At 57.6% G+C, this 18860-nt stretch overlaps 1 protein-coding gene across 11 annotated transcripts in view; it reads left to right on the top strand.

Moving 5' to 3' along the window:
• Nucleotides 1–18077, top strand: part of TNK2 (tyrosine kinase non receptor 2) — a 39704-nt gene extending 21627 nt beyond the window's left edge. For 7 of the 11 annotated variants that reach the window (XM_045851039.1, XM_045851041.1, XM_045851042.1 and 4 more), the window contains 13 exons: nt 1903–2124; nt 3077–3229; nt 3737–4014; nt 5376–5502; nt 5929–6075; nt 6159–6253; nt 11153–11347; nt 12795–12886; nt 13445–13489; nt 14160–15508; nt 15614–15709; nt 15868–15995; nt 17277–18077. In XM_045851039.1, the coding sequence (XP_045706995.1) occupies nt 1903–2124; nt 3077–3229; nt 3737–4014; nt 5376–5502; nt 5929–6075; nt 6159–6253; nt 11153–11347; nt 12795–12886; nt 13445–13489; nt 14160–15508; nt 15614–15709; nt 15868–15995; nt 17277–17283 (2934 nt within the window). In that variant the 3' untranslated portion in view covers nt 17284–18077. The remainder of the gene's footprint in view (nt 1–1902; nt 2125–3076; nt 3230–3736; nt 4015–5375; nt 5503–5928; nt 6076–6158; nt 6254–11152; nt 11348–12794; nt 12887–13444; nt 13490–14159; nt 15509–15613; nt 15710–15867; nt 15996–17276) is intronic. The other 4 variants (XM_045851038.1, XM_045851045.1, XM_045851047.1 and 1 more) reach the window with 3 other exon arrangements.
• Nucleotides 18078–18860: the final 783 nt, after the last annotated feature.

The raw sequence follows: 18860 nt of genomic DNA, 5'->3' as shown, positions 1-18860 counted from the left end.
CCGGGGTCCCACTGTGATGTCAGTCCTAGGAAACTTCCCCCATTCCCGGGCAGTATAATCTTGCACTTTGTACAGATCTCCTTCCTCCAGGGTCTTATCAGTCAGGGTACTTGTAGCGCTTCCTGGCTGAGTGCCCCTGCTAGAGACAGCATGTGAGTAGCCCGTGTACAACCGTGGCTTCACTTCTCTCTCACTATGCAATGGTGCTGAGTGTGGAACAGGCTCTGGTTGACAAGTACACCGTAACTTGAGCCCTTGTTCTGTCTGAGTGTCGAGGCCGGTATCCAGCGTGGGGTGGGACTGTCTGGACCCAGGACATCCTTGTTTTGCTTCTCTCTCCCAGACCCTCCCTGATCTGTGGAGGGTTTCCCTGGTCATCTGACCTGGCTGACATCTTCCATACCCACAGCCTCCCCCAGTCCCCCTGCCTCCCCCACCTCCCATTTTGTCCTAATTTGGGTCTTTGGAGTGTGGAGTGGTGTGTCCCTGGTCTAACTCACTGGAACTTTGCTCATTGTCTGGAAGACAATTTGGGAGGAAATGAACCAGCCAGGGTCTTCACTCCCCACTTCTGGCCTCAGGGCTGGGATAGGGGATGGGCAGGGCAGAACAACTGGGCTGGGATTGGGCGGCAGAGATTTCCTGGCTGCCATCTGGCAAAGGGGCTGTCTCTTGGGATCCTGTGGCCTTTTCTGGGGACGCCGTCCTGGTCCCTTGCCCAGGTTTTAGGGAAGGATGAGCGTGTTGGGGCAAGTGAAAGCAGAAGGGAAGAGCTATGCAGTGTGCCAGGTTTCAGGGGTCTTGGATCCACCATGAATTCGCAGGAGGTTCCTGGGCCAGTCAGTGAGCCTCTCCAAACTTGAGGCATGTCTTCAGTAAGACAGTGCTGGCAACACTTGTCCAGCTCACCTCACTTCACCGGGCCATGCGGAGGAACCTGGTCAGCTGAACATTGTTCGCAAACATAAGGGATTCCAGTTACTGGGAGGAAGGACAGAGCAGCCGCCAGAAGAGGCCCTCAGATTGGAGACTGTACAGATAAGGCCCTGCCAGCCTTGGGGGCAGGGGCCCAGCTGGGCAGGCTCTGCAGTGTGAAGCCAAGGCTTTGGATGCCCTAGTAGGGGTGGCCAAGTCAAACTGACAGGCCAGCTCTGACCTTCAGGGCTTCCTTCCTCCTGCCCCCCTGGTCTTTGTCCCCTTCCCTCTCCAGCCCAGGGTGCAGCAGAGCTCTTTCCATTCTCCCTTCTTTCTCAGCCCTCAGCTCTAGGCGCCCCTCCAGAAGCCCAGCTGTCTTCCTAGGCCTTTCACCAGCAAGGCCTTGCTTCATCTGCACCCCACACACTCACAGTCTAACCTCAGGCTCAAATTATCCTCTCCCCTGGCAGGATGAAGGGTAGCGGGCTCCCTGGGGAGGGTGGAGACAGACAGCGCCAAATGGGCAGCCCAGAGAAGGGGCCAAGGCTAAAAATGGACAGAGAGGTGTTTGTGGCAGGCCCCTTAGGCTCCTACCCATCTGTTCTGGTTAGGGCTGCAGTCCGTTCTGGGTAAGGGGGGCTGTGCAGGAAGGGATAGGTGGGGCAGAAGGTAGTACCTAGAATGACTGCGCTATCCCAGGCCCTCACCGCCCTGCCCCGCCCCCCCACCAGGTGTGGGGCCACAGTAGCCACAGGCTACGTGCCTGTCAGCCCATTTGTAGCACACACCCTGAAGCCACACAGAAGCTCTGGGTTCCTGTTGGGGGCGGTATCAGGAGGGGGCATGGGCCTCTAGGCAGGCTGCCCCTTGGAGGTTCGGCAAAGTCAGGACTTACCTGGAGGCCTATGTGAGGACCGACTGGGACAAGACGGAGGGATTGCCTCTGGGCCGCAGGGTTCCATCTGGCTCCTGGCTGCCTTCAAACAGGTGTTCAGTGGAAAGCGGCTGGAGGTTGAGTTCCCCCCCCATCACTCTCAGAGCACCTTCCGGAAGACCTCGCCCACCCCTGGTGGCCCAGCAGGGGAAGGGCCCCTGCAGAGCCTCACCTGCCTCATTGGGGAAAAGGACCTACATCTCTTTGAGAAGCTCGGAGATGGCTCCTTTGGCGTGGTGCGCAGGGGCGAGTGGGATGCCCCCTCGGGGAAAACGGTGAGTGTTCTGGATCCTGGGGGATGTGGCAAAGGAACGGGCCCCTGAGAGACTCCGGCAGAGGCCCCACTCTGCCCTCTGTGGTGGAACTGTCCCCTCAGATAGGATGTGAAGGGGCTGAGACAGGTCTCAGAGTGGCTTGCTCTGGATTCTACACTGAGGTTTAGCTAGACACATCTGTTTCTTTTTTAAATTATACAAATAATTGACTTATAAAAGTTTGGAAACTTAAAAATAAAGAGGGAAAATGCCTGTAGTCTCACCACTTAGAGGAAGCAGAGTTAGCATTTCTGCCTTTTCCGCCTTTGGGTAGGTATTTTGTTGGATTTAGTTACGATACAAACTTTAGATACAACTTTTAAAATCTTGCCCTTTCTCTTGGTATTGTGTTTAAAATTTTTCCCCAGAGGGCTCAGTAGCACGTCAACAATAAAACATGCAGTTCCTGAGAGTACAGCTTAGTGACTTTGTAGGTATGCGTAGACCCAGGTCCCCAAACCCAGGTCATGATACAGAACATTCCCAGCGTGTTGGCCTCTCCTGCCTCTTCACCGAGTACCTCCTTCCTCCAGGGAAGCCACCCTCCGCACTTCTGTCACCACAGATTGGTGTTTGGCATATTTAAAGCATTTTTTTTCTATACCAAAACTATGTTTAATATTTTATTTTATAACACTTTAATACCCTATCATCATACTGGTCGGTCATCTCTTACCTAATGGTCCTTTATTTAACCTGGGCGCTCCCCCAGGGAGGGGAGGCCCAGCTGATAGCCTCTGGGGGTCACAAGCTGCCCTTCCCCAGCCGGGCCAAGGAACCCGTGACGTGCTCACCCACCGAGATAAGCAGATCTGAAGCTGTGATTTTGAGCTGAGTTGGACGAAGGAGCAGGTTGGCTCAGTGTTGGGGACTGGGGCCTGTCCTGACTCCCCGCAGTCTCCGTTCTGGGCAGGTGAACGTGGCTGTGAAGTGCCTGAAGCCAGATGTGCTGAGCCAGCCGGAGGCCATGGACGACTTCATCCGGGAGGTCAACGCCATGCACTCGCTTGACCACCGGAACCTCATTCGCCTCTACGGTGTGGTGCTCACGCCACCCATGAAGATGGTGAGCACCACGTGTGGGAGGGGCCTGCAGCCTCTGGGACCCAGGTCCACCTCCTCTCCTGCCTGTGCTGTGGTGACTCCCTTCATCCTGACGAAGGTCAGAGGTCCCCCAGATCCTGCTTTGGTCCCCTACCTGATGTGACAAAGAAGCTCACAGGGGCCTAGCCCCGTACTGACCGGGTTCATTAGAGCCCGTGTCCATCTCTGCATTTTCCTTGTGTCACTGGTAGACTTATACCTATGGGAGAAGCTGCTCCTTGAGTTTAATGTTTGGAATTTCTAACATGAGGCTCTTTGGGTTGCTTTTCTGGGCCCCAGTTTTTCACGTTGCTTAGAGGGAGAGGCTTGGGAAGCTGCAGGACTCCTGGAGGTCCCCAGAGGGAAGGCCAGGAAGGAGCGTGGAGCTTGACCTGGCAGGTCTTCAGAAGAGGACTGGGAGCCCGGCATGGGGTGCTGAGGGAGGGGCAGGGCTCAGTCATGCTAATTCCTCCCACCCCCATGGCCTCAGGTGACAGAGCTGGCGCCTTTGGGATCGTTGTTGGACCGGCTTCGCAAGCACCAGGGCCACTTCCTTCTGGGTACTCTGAGCCGCTATGCCGTGCAGGTGGCTGAGGGCATGGGCTACCTGGAGTCCAAGCGCTTTATTCATCGTGACCTGGCTGCACGCAATCTGCTGTTGGCCACCCGTGACCTGGTCAAGATTGGGGACTTCGGGCTAATGCGAGCACTACCCCAGAACGACGACCACTACGTTATGCAGGAGCATCGCAAGGTGCCCTTCGCCTGGTGAGGGGCAGGTGCTGCCGGCTCCCAGGGCCTGGACCCCACGCTGGTCCCCCTGTACTCCTAGCCTCAGAGTATCTGAGGTCTTTATACCCACAGCAGCCCTTGTGTTTTCCAGGCCTGAGGTGCCCTTCTTGTGTTCCCATTTATTCACTCATTCATCCAGGAATTCTCACAGGCCAGGCACTAGAATACATGGGGGTCAGTGTGCGTGGGGACTCATGAAGGCTTCCTGGACAACTCAGCGTTAAGCTCTTGCAGTATCTGGAGAAGTTAGCCAGGCAGAGACTGGTTGGTGAGCATGTTTCCGGTAGAGCTGGTGGCAGGCAAGGCCAGGCCGGGCTGGGCTTTGTCGGCTGTGAGCAGGAGTGTTCACCTGCCCACAAAGCGGTCCTCTGCTGTCGAAGGCACCCAGAGAAGTGTGGTCAGGGAGTAAGAAGCCTGTCCAGTTCAGCTTGCCAGAAAACCCTTCTCATCCAGGATGTATGGTCACCCTTCCAAGTAAGAGACTTTATTTATACCCAGGGGACCAGACACCCTAGATTATGCCTGTCGTCCTGGGGTAATTAATAGCACCTCCTTTCATAATCAAGCATCCTGGTTTGGATGGTAAATTATAAGGTTTTTATGCAGCCCCCTGAAAACAACTCTGTGAAGTGAGCAAATTTTTATTGTTATTTCCATTTCACAGATGAGGAATATGAGACTTAGAGATCTTGAGTGACTTTCTTGGACTCCACCCGCCTTTGAGGGGCAGGGCTAGCTCTCCATTCCCATGAGAGATCCTTTGATTCTTCATACAGAGTGGCTTCCTCCTCAGTCTGCGCCCCAGCCCCTTGGAGTACTCCTTTGCCAGCTTCACTGTGGTGACATTTGTTCTCCTCACCCAAGAGGGAGTGTGCAGACATTTGGATAAAGCCAGTGTGACTGTTTCCACCCATTTTGGTTCTCTCCAGGCCCTATCCAAATTTCCCACCCACACCTTCCTGCTGAAATGACCCAGATGCTTAAGTATCCTTCCCGAAATCTGGAAATGGTCATCCTCCCACCTCAATTAGAGAACAGGCTGAGCTCTGTCCCTCTCCCCTCCTAGAGCCTCCGACCTTCTTCCTTTCCCTGCTTTCCTGACCTGGCAGCTTCACCCTCTTCCACTCCAGGCCGCATGTGGGTCAAAGACCTGAGCATTGATGGTTTTCTCCAAGTCTGTGTACCCCCTTATCGAGACACCCGCCCTTCCTAGTACCTGCTGTTGAGCCTGGCACATGGGGCAACAGTGTGCTTATTGAATGAGCATTTTGTGTCCTTTGGGGCTGATGTGGGTAGGGGTGCTTTGAGAGCTTCTGTTTGACCCCTGCCTCTGCCAGGTGTGCTCCTGAGAGCCTGAAGACACGCACCTTCTCCCATGCCAGTGACACCTGGATGTTTGGGGTGACACTGTGGGAGATGTTCACCTACGGCCAGGAGCCCTGGATTGGCCTTAATGGCAGTCAGGTGAGGGGCTGGAGATGTGCTCCTTACAGGGCGGGTGGGGGCTGCTTTGATTCCTGGCTCCCAACCTGGCCCTGTCAGAACTGGCTTTTGTTTGCTAGAGTCTTGTCCCCCAGGCTCTGTGTCTGTGTGACCTCTCCTAGCGCTAAGCAAAGAGAAGGGAGAAGGGCCTCTAGTGGTCAGGAGAAGGATGGGTGGGGCTTGCTCCCATTCTTAGCCCTTGCCACAGCCCCTGTTGGAGGCCCCGACCTGGGGGTGGAGTCTGAGGCCTGGGGCTAGGCCTGGGGCTAGGCCCGGCCCTCAGAAGACCTCTTTTTTGGGGTTGCAGGCACGGCAGCCCAAAGCTCCAATTGTTCCATGGGATGGAGAGAGGGTGGGAAGTGAAGCCCTGGGTGCTCTGCTTGTCTTCAAACTGCACTCCCTCTCCAGATCCTGCATAAGATTGACAAGGAAGGGGAGCGTCTTCCCCGGCCCGAAGACTGCCCCCAGGACATCTATAATGTCATGGTACAGTGCTGGGCTCACAAACCAGAGGACAGACCCACCTTTGTGGCCCTGCGGGACTTCCTGCTGGAAGTAAGGGCAGGTCTGCCTGGGGGGGTTGGGTGTCCAAGCGAGGGTCAGCCCCAGAGAGGGGAGTGACCTGTCTCTACCCTCAGGCCCAGCCCACCGACATGCGGGCCCTTCAGGACTTTGAGGAACCAGATAAGCTGCATATCCAGATGAATGATGTCATCACTGTCATCGAAGGCAGGTAGGGAGCAAGGGGGCTGCCCCCGCACTGCCTTGAAGGGTACAGGGTAGAGGGGCCACCTCCATGGTCCCCATGGCAGCACACAGGCTCTCGTGGGCCTGAGCTGGGCAGCGACGGGAGGACTGGCCTGGGTCTGCACCTGACTGGGGTCAAGTATGTAGGTGTGTCGCTCAGAGGGATTCTCCCTGCCTAGTGCCGCCTCCATCACCCTTTTCACACTGGGCTCCACCCTTGGCTGTGTGGGTCAGGGCCAAACTGCCTTTGTGCTGAGACAGCCAGGCCTTGGGGCCACAACTGGAGACTTGGAACTCCTAAACATCCTCTTCTAGTCCTCCCCCTGCCCTTCTCTTCCCACCTCCTCCCAGGATACGAACTCTGTAACTACACATCTGGGTGCGTTTTTGTGCCCCAAAGCAGCCGCCCTTCTTCCCAGCAGCCTCCCCCCTTCCACTGAGCCCCTCACTGCTTCCTCCCAGGGCTCCCCTCCGTCCTCAGCTGGGCCTCTCACCCTGGCCTCTGCCCTCAGGCTTCCTTCTCTTCCTGGTCCTTTCCTCCCCTTCACACCTGGCCACGTGTGTGTCGGCCTGTGGGCAGCATCTCCTGCATCCCATCTACTTCCAGCCACAGTGGTTCTTGCCCTGGAGCCCCACCCAGTGTTCACCCCACCCTCTGTAATCTGAACCTCAGGGTGTCTGAGGAACTGGTTGGGGCAGGGCAGGCTTGAGGTGCTGTTGGGGTCAGTGGTGACCATGGATAACCAGGCAGGGAGGGAGGCAGAGGAAATTCCCTGTGGTCCGAACTGCTCTGATTCAGAGCCAGGCAGTGGGCGGGGGGGGGGGGGGCAGGGGCTATTTTCCAGCAGAGCCCTTTCTCCCTGGACGACCTCGGGTTTGGGGGTCTGAGCCTTTGGTTAGACCTTGTGCTGAATGGGGGCTTGGTGACTTAGAGAGCCTCTTGAGTCAGTGATGAGGTGGGTGCTGGGCCCCGGGCTGGTTGTGGAGGAACGTGGCCTGCACCTGCCGTGGCCCCAGCACCTCTTCCCTAGGCCAGGGCTCCCCTTGCTTTGGGGCACAACGTGTGGGAATAAGAATCACGTACCAACAAGTCAGTGGCAGTGGGTGCAAGCAGAAAGCTGCTAGGATAGAGGCCTGTGGGACAGGAAGGAATATAGTCTGTGATTCGGAGCTGAGGGGCCAGGGAAGGCACTGCCGGCCTGGCACTTCGGAAGACATCCTGGAAATGGGAAGATTAGGGTGAGGGCCCCTCTAGAGGTACGTGGCAGGACTGCAGGCCAGAAGTTGGGGCCTGCAGCTGTTCCCACCTCCAGGAGTTTAGGACCCTGATCCCTTTGTGCCCACCGTCCCCAGCTGGGCCTCCCTTCCTTCTCCTATTCCTTGCTCCCAGTGGGGTTCTGTGTGCCAGGGCCCAGTGTTCCCCGGTGGATGACTCAGGAGCTCCTTGTGTTTCTAAGGCGTGTGTCCCAAGCTGGCGCCCTGGATCACCTCTGGAACAAGGTGGGGGGAGGGGTAAGGGAGGTGTCTGGGGTCGCTCTTCCCAGGAGGTGGCTGCGGGCATGCCCTGCCCCGCCCTTCTGTCACAGGCTCCCTGCTGTCCACCAGTGCGGGCCCCTCCTCCAGGGCCGGAGCCCACTGGGACCACAGTCCCTGGAGCCTCTCAGGAGGTGGGAGGTGAGAGACAGGAGACCATGACAGCTGGTGGGCTTTGGGGGTGGTTCTCGTGTCAGTAGTACCAGAGCTTTGACTTGGCCCTCTTGTTTTCTTGGTGCCCGAATGTCTCTGTTTGGCTGACTCTGTTTCCGTGCATCTGAGTGGATGCGCTCTGCGTGTGTGTATGTTCCTTTGGGTCTGCGATTATGTGTGGGTTGCTGGCTCTTTTTCTGTCTCCTCATAGCCAGGCTCTCAGCTCTCCATATCTGCCCTTTTCTGTGAGTCTTGGATTACTTCTGACAGAAGCTGTCTCCAGTGTCTGTTTCCTAGTCCAGAGTCTGGGAACCCCCTTGCCTCGGCTCTGACTGATTCTGCAGGTTCGGTGCTTCTCTGGGCACCGGGCACATTGATGTTCCGTCAGCCGTACTCATGAGGCTTGGTCTGGACTTGAACAGAAGGTGACTGTTCTTTTCCAGGGGGTCTTATTTGGAGGTTGAGAGGGCTGGCAGCACTTTTATATTCTGTGTTTACAGGATTGGAGGAGTGGGCAGAGGTTTTGGAATCCTCGTGCAGATCCTTGGCCTGACCTGGTCCCTGGAGCCTCTGATTCTTGTTGTGGGTGGGGCAGGGGAAGCGAGGGTCTTTGTTGTTCCTCGGGGCCAGGGGCTCCTGGGACACCCAGAAAGAGGTGGGTGGGGTGGTGTTTTGAGCAGAATGTTTAAACATTTGTCAGCCATTTCTGGACCACCTTAGGCCAGAACAGGGACAAGGGGCTGAGATTTCAGAGGCTGGTTCCCAGTAGAGCTGGGGCCACCTTAGGAAGTTCTTAGCCCAGACCTCGGTTTCCCAGTTGCTGCTTTGCATTTTGCTAGTCCCAGGATGCCGACAGGAAGCAGGAAGTGGAAAATTGTTGCTGGAGGTACTGGGCCCTTTTTTCACTCTCCTGGGAACTCCCCCTGCGCCCCCCGTCCGTCCCCCAGTGCCTGTGTCTGTCTGTCTGTGCTGTAGTGACTGCCAGATGGCCTGGTGGGCCCAGCCCTGGTGGTGTTGGTGTGGAGACTCTGGCTTGTTGGTGGATGGGGAAGGACGGGCGTGGTCCTCTCTGGGCTACCAGTACCTCAGCCCTATTCAGCCCCCCTGTTTCGGAGGGACACCAGCGGGCAGTGTGATGCAGCGCTGGCCAACTCATTGGCTCTCTCAGGATCGCATTTGAGCCTTGTCGGGCCGATGTGCTTGGGGTGCGATTCCCAAGGGGCTTCTTTCTCTCACACACATTCTGTGCTCTGACTGCCCCTCGCAGGAGCAAGGTGTTTTTGATAAGTGGTGCCAGGACCCCAGCGTACCTGCAATGAAGGGAGGTGGGCTTGGTGTCCCCTCTTGCTCTCAGAAGTGAGTCCGAATCAGGCTCTTATGAAGGAGCTTGGCTGTGTTGGCAAAGGGAAAGGAGCAGGGAGAGTGACCTCCTGGCAGTCTGGCTTTGCTCAGGGTCCACCCAAGGAGGGCATGGTCATGGCCTTGGACATGAGTCCATTCTACTCTGCGCTGCTTCTCCACCTCAGCTGTGTTTCTCACCAGGTTAATGAGCACCTCTGAAGAGGTGTAGGGAGCAGAGTCCGGCGCTTAGCCCTGGGGCTGGTGTCGAGCCGGTTCCGTGGCGGGGCACAAAGAACCCAGGGAGGCTGCGAGTGTTGGGGGAGAGCAGCAGCAGGGTCCCCATTGTCAGGCGTGCCTCCCCAACCTCCTCACAGAGGTCCTCAACCTCAGCCTGCCCTGGGATGGGGCTGGGGGAGCACTTTTCTCCTTGCAGTGGCCCTGCTATTTTTGGATGGGCTTTTCCCCTTCCTGGGTGTTGTCCTCACTTCTTCCTTCCTTTCCTGCCCTTCCCACCCAGAGGGTGGTAATCTCAGGGTTGCTGTGTCTGTGGTGGGCTGGTCAGTTGCCTTGTTTATAAGAAGGCTGGGTTCCTATCCCTCCCTCAGCTCACCTCTTGGGTTCCCAAGGGCTGCTGTGCTCATGGGGTTTGACTTCTGGTCTCTAGAAGAGGCTGTTTGGGGCTCACGCTGCCCCAGTGGGTCGCATCACCTCACATCAGAGGGTCCAGGTTCTCGGCCTCACTGCCTCCTCTCAGCCTCCAGTCTCTCCAGTCCAGCTGCAGTTTTCTTTACACTCCTGGCTGTGGACAGCAGACATGCAGGTTGGGGACTGACAGTGAGAGTGTGCAGCTTGGTGTCACATGTGTCCACAGCAGCATGTGGCTGTCACCACCTTTGCCTTAGCTCAGATTCTGCCCTTGTCATCCGGGTGAGTGATCCCAGCAGCCGATGCAGGAGCCTCATGGCCTGCTGGCCTATTGGCGTTTGCAGGGTCCAGGAGGGCGCTCTGTTCTTTTTGCCCCCCTGCCCCTTCCCCCACCCCCACCCCAGGGGGCTTAGGCTGCCTAACAGGTTTTGTGTCTGAGGTCAGATCAAGGTGCAGCTGGCCCAGCCACACTGGGAGGCTGTGTTCCCTCCTGGACACCTTGTTTGAGACGGGAGGCAAGCTCCTCTCAAGGAGGGGGATGGTGCCAGGGCGAGGGTCCCACAGCCCTGCCAGGCGCTACTGGAAGACACTGGAGATACACACACTGGTGACAGGAAGTCGCGGGTTGCCCCAAGTGCTTCCAAACATGTGAAGAGCTGCATGTGGTTGGAAGGCTTGGCCTCACACCCAGTGCTAAAGCTGTGGTGCTCCCTCGGGCCCTTGGAGCTCAGAACTCTTGGAACTGGGCCGAAGAGTGCAGTCAGGTGGCCAGCAAAGGACTGGGGCCCAGGCTTTGCCAGGGGAGGAGATGATGAGGTGATATTGTGAGAAGGGCGCTGGCTTTACAGATTGACAACTAGATTTGAATCCTGGGTCTTCTGTGACCTTTCTGGTAACTGTAGACAAGTCATGTCACTTGTTTGAACCTGTTTCGTTTTTGTAAACGTGAGGAAAAGCTGTCTGACCTACGTAGGTAGCTTAGAGTAAGGCGGTATGCAAAGAGCGGGGCCCTGTACTGGGGGAACAATCATAGGGGCTGCTGGGAGGAGGCAAGCTGGTGGCAGAGCAGCCTCATCCTGGGCCCTAACCCTCCTGTTTCTTTCTCCTAAGGTAGTTAGACATCATAGTCAAAGATCTTGGTATGGAAAGAGTGCTACTCCGTGGGGCCGTCCTACCACACCCTGGCGTTTACCATGTCATCTCTGTTGGGCAGGGCTGAAAATTACTGGTGGCGTGGGCAGAACACACGGACGCTGTGTGTGGGGCCCTTTCCTCGAAATGTGGTGACCTCTGTGGCTGGCCTGTCGGCCCAGGACATCAGCCAGCCTCTGCAGAATAGCTTCATTCACACGGGGCACGGCGACAGTGACCCCCGCCACTGCTGGGGCTTCCCCGACAAGATTGATGAGTGAGTACTGGGCGAGGCCCCACCTGGGGCTCCTGGCCCCCAGTCCCTCCCTGGGCACGCAGCTTCTCTCAGGCTTCCAAGGCCCCCGATACAGCCATGGGGTGGAGGGTCGCTCACTGCCCAGCAGTGTTCCCTGTAGGCAGAACCAGGCTGGGAGCTTCAGAGGAGGGACTCACACTGCTCTGTGGTGGAAAGACCCGAGGGGCTACAGCATGAGCCCCACACACTGGCCTTGAGAAGGGGGGCTTGAGCAGGGGCCTGTGGAAGCAGTTCAGTAGGAAAGCTTTTCTCACGGCCACCAACATTTGAGTGTCAGTTTCCCTTCTCCTGGTAGGAGGGAGTTCGGGACATGGGAACTTACTGGGTCGGGCCCAGGGGTCCAAGACCCCAAGAGCAGTCTCTGTGGGGAAACTTCGGAGCTAATGTTAGGCAGCAGCTCAGCACTTTGCCTACCTCTCACTCCGTACCGGGGGCAGCCGGGATGGGGGGTGGTTCCAGTCTCCTTTAAGTGAAAGGACAAGGTCACTGGGGGGCATCTGGGGAGGACAGAGAGAAGACTCAGTCACTTTCTGCGTGCACTGCCCCAGAGTTCTACCTGGAAGCTCCTCAGGCCAGGCTTCATGCCTCTCTGCTGGCCCTCTCTGCAGGCCCCTGTTCTCAGCAGCCCTTGCTCCTCTGACTTCTGACACATGTTTCTGCCCTGAGTGACATGGTGACGCAGGTCCTTCACCTCCCTGCTCCCACGCTCCCACACACCAGAGCGCTAAGCTCTGGGAGGGCAGCCTGTGTGTGGCTCTTGTTCACAAGAGCCAGGTGAGGGCTCGAGAGAGTCAGGGCAGCAGAGCAGACGCCCTCCAGAGGGAAGCTGGGCGGCCTCTGCCCTGCCGCCGCCGGCTGTGGCCAGCCCCGCCCCATTCCTCCAGACTTTAGTCAGCCCCAGTGACTAAGTCCCAGATCTAGACAGTCAGCACAGGGGTTGAGGGTGAACCAGGAGCAGGGCAGGTGGCCCCACCCCAGGCAGTGGGGCAGAAGGATGTCTCCTGCCCACCCTGACCCGGGAGTGTAGCCGGATGCCTCTGGGCCTGGCAGGAGAGGCGAGAGTGTGCCAGCAGGTGGCTGCTGGCCGTGGGTTGGGGCAGGGGCACCGTGGGGGTTGCAGAGGGCCAGCTCTGCCCTTGTAGGGTGTTCTTGGAGCCCCTACCGCCTAGACGTTTGACTTGTAGCCAGGAGTCCTTGCTCTGCCCTCTCTCCGCAGTGCCCTCCCCTGGTTACGGCTTGGCTCTACAGAAGGGAGCTGCCGGGAGTCAGCAGTCTTGTGCTTCAGACCCATGTCTGCAAGGGGCTTAGGCGAGGTGACCCCACAGATGCCTGACCCCAGGGGACAGGCCCAGCATCTCCCCAGAGGTTTCCTCACTGCCACCACTGCACACTGGTTCTCTCCCCACAGACTGTATCTGGGAAATCCCATGGACCCTCCTGACCTGCTGAGCGTGGAACTGAGCACCTCCCGGCCCACCCAGCATCTGGGAAGGGTGAAAAGTAAGCCCCCCAGCTCCCTGGCAACCTCTTATTCATTGGCTGCCCGGGGTACTGTCTTGGGTCAGCCCTGAGCCAGCTGTTCTGGCTCTGTGATGGTTGGGTCAGGACAGCAGGGGGACAGTTGGGTCAGGCTCCTGCTGGGTGTGGGGTGGAAGATGAGAGGCAGCTGTATCCGCCGAGGTGGGTATCTTTGGTCAGTCCTGCATTGGCCTGCCTGAGCTCTCTCCATCCTCCTCCCCGCCGTGCTCAGAACCTGGCCTTCCTCACCCACTCTAATCCTGCTCTCCTCTCCCAAGCCAAAACCACCCCACGGGCTTCAGCTTGGCCAGGAGCCTCATCCACCCCCTGGATCCTGGGCCTGTCATTCCGGAACATGGTTTTCCCCATCCTCCCGCCCCATTGCTTCCCATTGCTCTTGGGTTTAGACATTCACTCGCCCTTACTCACTGTGCTCTCTCTCTCTGTCCATGCTCTTCCCTCTGCCTCCCCTGTCTGCCTCCCCTGTCCTCTCTCTGTCCTGCTCTGCTCCCCTCTGCTCTCTGCATGGCCCTTCTGCAGGGGAGCCTCCACCTCGCCCACCTCAACCTGCCATCTTCACTCAGAGTAAGTGGGGCTGCTCTCGGTGCCTTGGCCCCCGGCCCCTCTCCCTCTCTCCTCTCATTCCTCTCCTGGAAGGTACAGAGCCCTGGTGGTTGCCTGGGTGGGAGGGGCAGTGAGCTTTTGCTGCTGACCTGGCCTAGCATACCCGCCTCTCCTTTCAAGTCCCCCCCACCCCCCCCAAAAAAACACAAAAAAACCCTTGGGCTTCTGCCTCCCTCCACCACTGCTGGGCCTACCTCACTCTGGGACCTGCAGAGGCCAGGCTTTTGTGATGGTGGGTCAAGAGCTCCTGTTGCTCTTTTAAGGCTGGGGAATTGCCCATTGCCCCTGCCTGTACTAATAGTGTGCTGTAATGGGGTGGCGCTAGGGGTCACTAACTAGGGGCAGGGGCATTTGGGGTCTTGTGTTGTTGGAGGGGCGTCAGAGGCAGGAGGGTGGGGGTGTCATTTGCTCAAGCTGAGATGGAGGCTGGGGTTCACCTTCCCATGCAGAAGGCCGACAGCATCGAGAAGGCTGTGCCTTCCTCTTTCTGTGGGGCCATTGTGCACTGAGAATTTAGTACCTGAGGGGTCTCCTGGGGAGTTGGTGGGAGACACTTGGCTTTCTTCCCAACCCCACTTTCTGTCCCCCTGCCTGACCCTGCCTCTCTGTGCGGGTCTCCCCTCCATTGCAGAACCAACCTATGACCCTGTGAGCGAGGACCAGGACCCCCTATCCAGTGACTTCAAGAAGCTGGGCCTGAGGAAGCCAAGCCTGCCCCGTGGGTTGTGGCTGGCGAAGCCCTCGGCCCGGGTGTCCTGCACCAAGGCAGGCCGTGGTGGCAGTGGCAGTGAGGTCACACTCATCGACTTCAGTGAGGAGCCCGTGGTCCCCTCCTCACGGCCCTGCGCACCCTCGCTGGCGCAGTTGGCCATGGACGCCTGCTCCTTGTTGGACAAGACCCCACCACAGAGCCCCACGAGGGCGCTGCCCCGGCCCCTGCACCCCACGCCTGTGGTGGACTGGGATGCATGCCCACTGCCACCACCTCCCGCCTACGACGATGTGGCCCAAGATGAGGATGACTTTGAGGTCTGCTCCATCAACAGCTCCCTAGTGGGCGCAGGGGTCTCTCCTGGGCCCAGCCAGGGTGAGACCAATTACGCCTTTGTGCCTGAGCAGGCGCGGCTCCTCCCTCCCCTGGAGGACAACTTGTTCCTCCCGCCCCAGGGTGGGAGCAAGCCCCCCAGCTCAGCCCAGACTGCAGAGATCTTCCAGGCGCTGCAGCAAGAGTGCATGCGGCAGCTGCAGGTCCCAGCTGGCTCACTGGCACCCTCGCCCAGTCCAGTGGGTGATGACAAGCCCCAGGTGCCCCCTAGGGTGCCCATTCCCCCAAGGCCCACACGCCCACGTGGTGAGCTGTCTCCGGTCCTCTCAGGCGAGGAAGAGATGGGGCGGTGGCCTAGACCTGCCTCCCCTCCCAGGGTGCCTCCCCGGGAACCCCTGTCCCCTCAAGGGTCAAGGACCCCCAGCCCCCTGGTGCCACGTGGTAGCTCCCCGCTGCTACCCCGGCTCTCAAGTTCACCTGGGAAGACCATGCCCACCACCCAGAGCTTTGCCTCAGACCCCAAGTATGCCACACCACAGGTGATCCAGGCACCTGGCCCACGGGCTGGTCCCTGCATCCTGCCCATCGTCCGAGATGGCAAGAAGGTCAGCAGCACCCACTACTACCTGCTGCCTGAGCGCCCACCCTACCTGGACCGGTACCAGCGCTTCCTGAGGGAGGCACAGAACTCCGAAGAGCCGGCCCCCCTGCCTGTGCCCCTGCTGCCCCCACCCAGCACCCCAGCCCCTGCCGCCCCCACTGCCACTGTTCGACCCATGCCCCAGGCTGCCCCAGACCCCAAGGCCAACTTCTCCACCAACAACAGCAACCCAGGGGTCCGGCCACCATCTTTGAGGGCCGCTGCTCGGCTGTCACAGAGGGGCTGCCCTGGGGTCAGGCCAGAGGCTGGACGGCCAACAGATAAGATCCAGATGGTAAGCACCAGACCTTGCTGTCAGGGGAGGAGGGGCAGGAGCGAGCCTGAGGGCCCCAGAGGAGTGGGCCCAAGTGGTGCTGACCAGGTGGGTGGGTGTGCCCAGCTGCAGGCCATGGTGCATGGGGTGACCACAGAGGAGTGCCAGGCGGCCCTGCAGAGCCACAGCTGGAACGTACAGAGGGCTGCCCAGTATCTGAAGGTACCGCCACCTCCTGCCCACTCTGGTTTGCAGGGCCCCTGAAGACTGGTTCTGCTGCCCCCTCCCACTCCTTCCCCCTCTCTGGTTCTCCTCTGCCCCCACCCTTGGCTAGTGCCCTGTGGCCCCGTGCGTCCCATGGCACCACCTCTGCTCCTCAGGTGGAGCAGCTCTTCGGGTTGGGGTTGCGGCCGAGAGGCGAGTGCCACAAAGTGCTGGAGATGTTCGACTGGAACCTGGAGCAAGCCGGCTGCCACCTGTTGGGCTCCTGTGGCCCTGTCCACCACAAGTGAGTGAGCCCCGCACCCTGTCACCTCCCTGTGCCCGCGGGGTGTCCTGGAGTGTACCGTTCTAGGGGGAAGCTCAGCACCTCCGCAGGTCACACACAACCAAGAGATAAAGGCTCCCCAGCTGGGAGGAGGAAAGTGGGGCCCCGGTCCCAGGACACAGTGCGGGGTGAAAACAGTTTCTCCTAAGCCCATTTATGTAGACTTCTGGCCACACGGTTCAGATAGAACTAACGAGTCGAAGAGGCCTTTGGAGCCTTTGTGGTTCCACAGCGCCCTGAGCAGCTCCCAGGGAGCAGCAGTTCAGGACCCAGTGATTTAAATAAATGTTTCTGCCCTGGCCAGGCAGCTTTCTTGGTGAGAGCGTGCTCCTGTTGCGCCAAGGTTGCGGATTTGATCCCTGGTCAGGGCACGTGCAAAAATCAACCAGTGAAGGCATCGATAAGTTGATCAACAGATCTCTCTCTTTCTCTCTCCCCCCTTTCGTTTCTTTCTGAACACACAATCAGTAAAAATACACAGCCCTAAATAAGTATTTCTCACTTCTGCATTTCATAATTCAGTTTAAAATAACATTTAATAGTTTTAATGCCTTTTTAAAGGAATGTCTAACCAAAAAACTCTATTACTTTCCTATTAATAATGGAAGTATATGTGTAAATATAACAATAAGTTATATAAATAAGATATAGTGATATGTAGTATAAATACATTTATGAAGGTTTTATCAAGTCAAAAGGTGGTAAGATGGGTAGGTTCTAGCTTCACTCTGGGAGAGGCGCTGGTGGGATGGGGGGTTCAGCGCAGTTGGGCCACTGTGGCAGCCCACAGTGGAGGTGGGGGCCCAGCGCCCGCTCAGGCACAGCGTCAGCTCACGCCTGCATCCTGATCTGTCAGGGCCTCATCTGCAATGTGTGTGAGTGGCAGTGCCTGCCTCATAGACGTGATCAGAAGATTTAATGAGGGATGCATCTGTCACACTTGACCACAAGTGTCTGGCACACACCATTAGGAAGTTCTTACTAATTTGCATCCAAATAAACTTAGGCTTTACTAACCTGTCACCCTTGGATGCTGTAATACACAATCCTGCTGTTCTCTTATTTTTAGTTCTTTAAAGTGAAGAAAAAAGGTATCCCAGGATGTAAGTTCCAAAGTCATTGCCTGGGACTACCAGTTTTCAACCAATTTGCCCGTCACAGAGAGGCCCTCCCACACTGGTTAGTCCATACTCTTGCGTCAGCCCTGTTGATGGGGAGATTTTCTGGTTGTTTCCCCTCTAGGCGCTGAGATGTCTGGAGAGCCGGAGGTCTGCCCTGAAAGAATCACTTGAGCCTCTCCATCTGACCAGGTGGGAAGATGCCCATCCCAGGCCTGGAGGACCTGCCGCACCCGCCGTTCCTACTGGCAGAGCGAGGCCAAGGCATCAGGAGGCCGGGAGCCCCGCCTTGCCTGTCCCTTCCTCACCCAGCACTGCCCCTGCAACTTCAGTTCGGCTCACAGTGCCCCAAGCCCGGGTGCAGGAAGTTGCCCCGAGAAGGCAGGCCTGGGGTGGCCTCAGCAGGCCCTGTGGCTGGCCTGCCTCTGGCTTCATCCGCTCTGGTAGGGCCTGTGGCTGGAGTGTGCCCCCAAGTCCTTCTGACGGGAAAGCCAGGTTTGACCCTGGGCCAGGAGGATGTGTTGGCTACACCACAAGGTGGACCAGCACAGGGCTGGCCCTTCTCCAGGGAGTCCCTGGCAGACATTTGGGTGTCGGACAGAATGTGACTTGTGGCCTCACCATGGACACTGGTTTGGGACATGGCTGGTCTTAAGATCTTGTGCCTGGAAATAGCCTGAGGTGGCTAAGGAAGCAGAGCGTTGGTGCCGGATAGTTCTCTGGCTGGGACCAGGGCCCAAGGCCCCAGGGTTGGAGGGAGACCAGGGGGGTGGCTGCCCTGGAGAGATCCTAGTGCTTCCTCTGACCCAGCTCTTCCCCTGTGCTGTTCCTTGTTTTCCCACCAGCCTCTGTCGCCAAAGTTGCTGCCCCAGCAATGGATATTTGCTTCTTTCAGAGAAATAAAATTAGTTTCTATTTTATGTTACTCATTTGTCGCTGCGTATCTTTGCCTGTTGGTCAGCAGGCTGAGTGTTCCCCCAGGCCACCGCCATGTGTCCAGAGCAGCAAGCCTCATAGCACCCCCTGTGGACAGAGGGAGGAAGTGCAGACTGATTGACCTAGGGTTTCCCTCTGCCTGGACTGGCAGAGGGGCAGAAGCCTCACCAGGGGCAGTCACTGGCTCACAGTCCCTGTGTTTTTGCTCTAGAGTGCCATGTATGGCAAGATATCGTGCAGGAGAGAGTACAGTAACTCAGCTGGAGCTAAGCCAAAATTTTAGTAACAAGGAAGGATTCAGCATGTATAAGTCTTTTAATTTTGTTTTTCTGAATAACTGATGTTTCACATGGTTCAAAATTCAAAAGGCACTGCAGTACACAGTGAAGTCTCCCATCCCAGCTGCCCACCTCCCCTCCCCAGAGGCTGACTTTATCATCAGTGTCTCATGTGTTCTTGTGTTTTTCCCGTAAGAATATTTTGAAGCGTTCCCTAGCCACCGAAAGAGCTTCCCTGTTTGGGGTTACATGGATGTATGGATGTACCATAATCTATTTAACCAGGCCCCTTTTGATGAAGGGATACTGTGTTTTTTTCTAATCCTTTGCAGCTGCAACCACTGCTGCAGTGAATGGCTCTGTGGGTTGCTCTTCACTTGCACCCGCAAGGGGAGTCCCCTGAAGCGCGACTCCTAGTCCGTGTGTGTGCAGTCACGGCGGATCTGGCTGAACTGCTCTCCTGAGCGGAGGCTGGTGCGGTTGTCCCAGCCACT

Source organism: Phyllostomus hastatus, unplaced genomic scaffold (assembly GCF_019186645.2).
Source record: "Phyllostomus hastatus isolate PE091 unplaced genomic scaffold, TTU_PhHast_1.1 phas_contig_86, whole genome shotgun sequence".
Classification (NCBI taxonomy): Eukaryota; Metazoa; Chordata; class Mammalia; order Chiroptera; family Phyllostomidae; genus Phyllostomus; species Phyllostomus hastatus.
The sequence above is the reverse complement of the archived record's forward strand: the minus strand, read 5'-3'. Positions and strand labels throughout refer to the sequence as shown.